A 7034-nucleotide genomic window follows, 5' to 3' on the forward strand; every position below is an offset into this window, starting at 1 on the left:
GCAGGGAACTCAGAATCATGGAATCACTGAATCCTGAAGGTTGGAAAAGCCCTCTCAGACCACTGAGTCCAACCATCCCCCAGCACTGCCAAGGCCACCCCTGACCATGTCCCCAGGGGCCACATCCACAGGGCTTGGAAATCCCTCCAGGGATGGGGACTCCACCCCTGCCCTGGGCAGCTGTGCCAGGGCTGGACAGCCCCTTCCAGGAGGAATTTTCCCCAATATCCAACCTGAGCCTCCCCTGGCACAGCTGGAGGCCGTTCCCTCTCCTCCTGTCCCTTGTTCCCTGGGAGTAGAGCCCGACCCCCCCCGGCTCCCCCCTCCTGTCAGGGAGCTGGAGGGAGCAACAAGGCCTAAGCCTGACCTTGGGCAGGTCTTTCTAAGGAGGAAAGAAGATACCCAGTGATCCAGGGGGTTCATCCTGACTTCTGTGAACAGGGAAGGAGCTGGAAACATCCTCAGAATTGCTGAGAAGGTCCGTCCCTGTCCCTGGAGACGTGGGTGGGAAGAGAAGGGAATAGAGCACAAGGGATCTGTTCTTTATTCCTCAGCCTGAAATGTGGTTAGTAGAGACATTCCAGCAAACAGGAATGGATCTTGCATCCTGAATTCCTCAAAGGGACAGAGGTGAAGCAGTCCTCTCTCCTTCTGCACCTGGGATCGAGGAGAGCTTGTGGAATTCTGCTGCAGAGGAAATGATCTCAGCTGTTGTTTTCCTCCCCCTCACCTCAGTCAAACCCGCCCATCCTTGTGTGCAGAGAAGGTTTCTAAAAGCTGAAATAAATCCCCTGGTCCAGAATAAATCCCACGTATCCAGGTTCAGTTCTGGGCTCAGGGTGACAGCAGTGACATGCAGGGGTTCCTCCTGCCTGGGGAGGGCAGAGTGAGGATCACCTGGCACAGTCACCACAGAGGCTGTTCCAGTGTGGAACATGTTTGTCTTTAGCCTTGGGGGGGTTCTGTGTGGACACAGATAGACAAGACATGATGGCTCTGGGTTTGATAATAAAGTAATATCCAAAGCACAAATTCCTGTGACTCATTCTCACTCTGTAATCTGAAAATCCAAGTCAGTCTCCGCTTCAGAGGGAAGGTTTTCTTGTTTTACTATAAATCCTTTGTAGGTGACACTTATTTTCCTCATCCCCTTTGAATGGATCTGCTTTGGGATCTGCCTTTTTTTCCCTAAAATGGGAGTGCCACTGACCCTGTGTGACACCAGTGGTTCCTCCTGCCAGCCCAGGGAAGGGGTGATGCCTCTAAACGTGGCCATCAGGGTGAATTTGAAGTGCCTGTGTCACTCTGAAGAACAGCTCCTGGGTGCAGTAGAGTTGGACATGAGCCTGTGCAGCAGGTTCAGGGGAGTTAAACAGCTCAGGCTCTGCAGGTGTTTGTTATTTGACTGAAACGGGAAGTTCTGCTCCTAAAGAAGTGCAGAAGTGGCTGGACCCAGAGCCCCTGGGGGGGTGTATATTTATGTATTTATTTATTGCTGGAAGAACATTTCAGTCTCACAGTTTTGCACCATTTGGGTAACCAGAGGAGCTGAGTTGCCCTCGGGCTCCTCGTGTTCCGGATCCCCACAGAACAGTCTCCCCTGGGATTTCCTGATGCTGCTGGAGCAGGGGGTGTGTGATGAGGCCTCTCTCCTGCTGCACAGGAAAGGGGAGTTCTCCTTTCCCAGGGCAGGGTTTTGGGGCCCTGGCAGTGGGAAACAGGGCAAAGCCACCGTCACTTATTCAGAAACAGGGCCTGTTGCTGCACCTGCCAAGGCTAAAAAGGAGCTGTTGCTGCCAGATATTGACCTTCCCAAGCCTCTGGCAGAGGGAATGTTACCAGATTCCCCCTCTCCTCAGCAGTGGGATTCCAGGCTGGGCTGTCCCTGCAAGAGCTGAGGCTGCAGACAGGCCCACAGCTTGTCCTGCAGTGAGCCAGCAGAGCTGGGAGCTGGTTGAATTCCATATGTTCCCTGGGACCTGGCAGCTCCCTGCTCCCCTCCATCCTCCCTGGCTGAGGCTGCCCTGGGAAGGAGGAACGTGCCAGTGTGGGGTTTCCTGGGGCTCACCTGGCCCTGCTCCATCCTGGATCCTGAGCCCTTCTGGGAATACATAAAAGAGCTGGAGGAGCGTTTTTGCTCAGACCTCCCTTGTGCTTGGTGGCTAAAATGCACTCTCACTTCAGTTCACCAATTCCAGCTTGTTGCATGAGCCATTTTTTCCTTTAGGATGGGTTTTCCAAAGGGTTTCAGGTGCACTGTGACATGAGCTTCTGAAAAGAGCTTTTCTCAAACCCAGAACTTCTTCATGAGCTTTCCTGCCATCTGTGTTAGATCCCAGAGTCCCAGAATGGTTGGAGTTGGAAGGGACTTGAGGAGATCAGCTGGTCCAACTCCCAAATCCCAAGAACAGGAATCCCAATAACTGAGCTCTCCTGGGATCTGTGCCATGAGTAGTCCAGGTGTTGCAGTAGGGGCTGTAGTAGCTACACACAGCCGTGTACAGACAACAGGGGCTGGTTTAACCTTTAGTTTAAATCTTTTAGATGTGGGTTTCCTGTGGGTCATTTCTCTGAAAATGGGGATTATAATAAAAAACAGGTTCAGGTTTTTCTTTGTCCATGTGCCCAACAACACACTGGGATGTCCTGTCCTGGCATCAAAATCATTCAGGGAAAAAATCATCCAGGGAAAAAATCATCCCCCCTCAGTCTGGTCAGTCCCTGGGCTTTGTTTATCACTTGATTTGATTTTGGTATTTTATTATTCCTTTTTCTCTTCCCTCCCGTTCCGTAAGGAAATGATAATAAGTAGATGTTGTGTTTCTGTCAGACTAATAAAAAGCAAATCTGACAAGCTTTGCCTCTGATTTTATTGTTCTTTTTTGCTGTTTGTTGTTCACTCTGAGGCCTCGTTGCTTGTTCCTTGCTGACCTCTGATGATCCAGACTAAGCCCTAATGAAGTGGGCAGAGCGTTGCATGAAAACAAATCCAAGGCCTTTATATTTGCTCTGGAAATATTGCCAGAAAATTAATCTATAAACAGGAAAATATATCAGGAGTTGTAAGGCCACGAAAAGACCCAGGTTGTTCTCCAGTTCCTTTCAGTGCTGACAGTCCCAGCTCATCGATCTCTGTATCAGCAGCTCTGTTTGTCCCACCACTTCAGTCCTGATTTGCTTTTAACCACTTTTGAGAACCTCTGGAGTTACAAACCCTGTTCTAAACTCTCTGAAACACCAGTTTCTCAACTTCTGAGTAGTTTAAAGCCTTTGTTGTGGGACATCTGCTCAGCTGAAGGCTGAGGGGGCAAAGGAGCAAGATCAGTATTTCGTAGCTGTTTTGGTGTCTCATTGCTGCCTTTAGAAGTGCTTTGAGGACAAATGAAATTAGTGACAAGTTTTGGAAATGGTTTCAATCCAAATGAGGAAAATGAGGGGATTATAAAGGGTTTGGGGCAGGGAGGCAGCCCCTGGAAAGCGCTGAATGTCTTGGGTTCGTGCAGGATTTGCAATAACTGAGCCATGGCCACGCTCAGTGTTTTTAGCACGACTGACTTTGAGGTGATGGAGGAATTCGTCTTCTTCCTCTTCCGGGACTTCTAGTCATCCCTTTCCAATGGAGAAGGACTCCTGTGTTGGGACAGGATCAGTTCCCATGAATCCCTAAGCCCTCTGGCCGTGTGCCCTGCCATGCACAGCTCAGCCTGCGCTGGCCTGGGCCCGCTCGTGTTTTGGAGCTCTTCTGTCTCACAGAGTCCCTCCAGAGCCCCAACTGCTCTGTGTGCTGCTCTCTCCCCAGTTACCCTCTGCTGAAGCTGCCGCTGCCGGGGACGGGCCCGGTGGAGTTCAGCACCCCGGTGAAGGATTTCGCTCCGCCCGCGCCGGGCCCGGCGCCGCACGGGGACCCGGCCGAGAGACCTGACTGGGTGAGTGCCGGGGCTGGGGGATGATGGACGGCCCTGCTGTGCCCCCTGGGCCTCGCTGGGAGCGGTTCTGTGGCCCAGGGGGGCTGTGGTGCCCCGTCCATGGAGTGCCCGAGGGAGCAGCCTGGCAGCGACTCCGTGAGGAACCTGCTGCTCGCGCTGCCTCTGGTTCTTGTGTGTCCTCTGCCACTCTGAGGGACAAAGGGGGATTCACACGGAATCACAGAGCCACTGAGGTTGGAAAAGACCTCCAGGATCATCCAATCCCACCTGCCAGCACAGGCTGGGGGGATCTGCAGCACCGTGAGAGGCAGCGAGTCCCTGCTCCTGCCTGCCCTCCCGGGACCAAATCCCGCAGGAATGGCAGCCCCTGCCTCCCACAGAAGTGCCCCAGAACCTTCAGTGGCGTTTTGCCTCTTGGAGAAACCCCCTTTTTGTTCCTGCTCTGTTGGTCCTGTCACGTTCCACCTCTGCTTAGGGAGGGGCAGACAGAGCCTGGGGCAGCTCTTCCCAGGCTGTGCCCGCTCCTGCTGGGAGCTTCCCAGGAGCCTCACCGTGCCCCTGTCCCCCCGCAGTACGTGGGTGCTCCCGTGGCCTACATCCAGCAGATCTTTGTGAAAGCCACCGTGTCCCCGTGGCAGAAGAACTTCCTGGCCGTGGATGTGTTCCGCTCCCCCCTGTCCCGCGTCTTCCAGCTGGTGGAGGAGATCAGGAACCACGCCCTGAGGGACAGGTAAGGCCCAGGGACCCACCTGGCTGGAAGTCACTGCCTCTGGGCCCAAGGGTGAGCTTTGAGTTGGTGACACTCTCAAAATTAAAGGAAAATGAGGGATCAGTGCTGACAAGGGATGTTGGGATTCGTCCTCACACAGTTCCCATTTGTGCTGGAGAACTTCCCTGTCCTCCAGATAAGTCACTGATAATGCTCAGGAATCTTCTGGTCAGAGTCTGGAAGGGGCCTCCAAGGTGATACCTGTTAGAGCTGGTTCAGTGTCACAGAATTCCTTCACAGCCACACCAGGTGTGAATCACAAGGAGCTCCTGTGCCCCCACCATGCTCCTGGGAATTCCAGGTGGGCAGGAACCTTCTCCTGACTCTCCCTTCAGCTGTTATTAGGACCAGTTTGCACCTGCTTGGTTTTATCCTGTCACAGCCTTTATACAACAGTGATTTTCCTCTGCTTCCAGAGAATTCCAGGGAGAACTCCCACTCCCCACTCCATACCCGTGTCTGTTAAGCCAAACATAAGACTCCTGGCTCACTGGTGAGACTCTCAGTATTCCATGTGCCACCCTGGGCCCTGCCCTTGGCACTGCTGCTGTGCCATTCCTGGAGGTGGGAGAGCAGAGCCGGGCACGGATTCAGTGTGGTATTTTCTGTGCAAAGACCTTTCCTGATCACAGGGAGGTCACAGGGCCCTTCTTCCCATTAGGAGGGGATTTATCACCACCCCTGTGTCCCTCTGTCCTTCCCAGCCCACCAGGTCCCACCTCACAGCAGAAACTCTTTTTAGCCCCCCCGAGTGGGGTCTTGCACTTTCTGTGCTGTTTAAAGAAAGGGGATTAAATTTGTCCCAGCCCTCACATCCTCCACTTCAGAGCCTCTGTTCCTTTCCTGAACCCACAGTGTTCCTGGATTTTGTGTCACTGGCAGACGTCCCTGGGTCTTATCACAACTTATTAATAAAAATACATAATAATCACAGAATCCTGGAATGATTTGGGTGGGAAGGGACCTTAGAGCCCATCCAGTGCCACCCCCTGCCATGGGCAGGGACACCTTCCACTAGCCCAGGTTGCTCCAAGCCCTGTCCAACCTGGCCTTGGACACTTCCAGGGATCCAGGGGCAGCCACAGCTTCTCTGAGCAACCTGTTCCATCCCTGGTTCTGTGACCTGCCTGTGAGAAATCCCACTTGTTTCCCTCAGCACTGGAGGCTCCCCTTCCAGCAGCTCCGTGACATTTTCCTGTTAACCTGGTTCTTCCTGCACCACAGTTTTATGTCTCTCCTGTGAGTTAAAGCATTTTCTGTGTGGTGCTGCATCCAAAGCTTTGGGGCCCAAGGGGGTGAGACCTGCTCTGCTTCCCCCAGCCAAGGAGTCAGGAATTTAAAGGACAGGCCCCTCGTGTTCTCTCCTGGCGAGCCAAGAATGCCTTTTATGCACAATAAATTACCCTGGTGGGTTTGTTGGTTTTTTTTAATAAGTTTTCCATCGAGATCCACTTTTTTGTCTGAGAGTTCCAGGTTTTATGGGGTCCCTGGCCAAGCTCCTGCCTGGGTTTGCTGTCAAAGGCCAGAGAGGCTTCCCAGGGTGTCCTTTGGTGCTGGGTGAGGATGAGGGTGCTGAGAACAGCCCAGATGGGGGGAAATGGTGACACTGGAGCCTTGGATCATCCCCCAGCTGTCCAGCCAGGAACTTCCTTCATTCTTTGTCCTCCAGCTGTCAGGGTCAGGGAGGATTCACTGCCCACCTCCATTGCTTCATTTCTGAGGGTCCCCCTGGCTCCTCTGCCTCAGGATGTGCCCACTTTGACCCATCCCTTGCCCCCAGCTGCTGCTCTGGGGGTCATCCTTTATTAGTGCCATTTTTACTGTTAAATACAGATTCACTTTTTCCTCTCCCCTGCCAACTCCCACAGCCTTGGCCTGACCCTCTGTCCACGTGCCCAGTCCATCTCCTGTTATCCTATGGGATGACAATCTGTTCCCAATTCCAAGGCAGAGACAACTTGCTCCCAGGACTGTGTTGTCCCCTCCTTATCTCCCTTTGTTCTCCTTGTATTTCCATTATCTCCCCTTGGCATTGCCCTTGATGAGCAGTGATGCAACATGGAGGCAGAATTATTACTTTTATTATTTTTATTATTATTACCAGAAGAAAACCACCTCAATATTTAGACCTAAACCCTGGGGTAAGGTCACCACTTCGGTGATGGGCTCTGACACTTGGGGAAACATCTGATTTTGAGATAAATTCTGAAAGTCCTTAGGAAGTTCTTGTTGGTTGCTTTTGTCCCTATCAAAATTGAGCACAGTGGATTTTGATTTACAAACAGGCCTCTTTTTTATCTTCTATTTTATATTCTTTTATCTTCTATTTTATATTCTTT

The 7034-nt window shown here is 52.3% G+C and overlaps 1 protein-coding gene across 1 annotated transcript in view; it reads left to right on the plus strand.

The window, feature by feature from the left end:
• The window catches only part of SCAP (SREBF chaperone), a 31723-nt gene that overhangs the window by 2592 nt on the left and 22097 nt on the right, over positions 1 to 7034 (plus strand). The window contains exons 2-3 of the mRNA XM_027703583.1: positions 3800 to 3926; positions 4499 to 4656. Coding sequence (XP_027559384.1) covers positions 3800 to 3926; positions 4499 to 4656 — 285 coding nt within the window. The remainder of the gene's footprint in view (positions 1 to 3799; positions 3927 to 4498; positions 4657 to 7034) is intronic.

The sequence above is a fragment of the Neopelma chrysocephalum genome, unplaced genomic scaffold (genome assembly GCF_003984885.1).
Source record: "Neopelma chrysocephalum unplaced genomic scaffold, ASM398488v2 Primary Assembly neopelma1_243, whole genome shotgun sequence".
Lineage (NCBI taxonomy): Eukaryota > Metazoa > Chordata > Aves > Passeriformes > Pipridae > Neopelma > Neopelma chrysocephalum.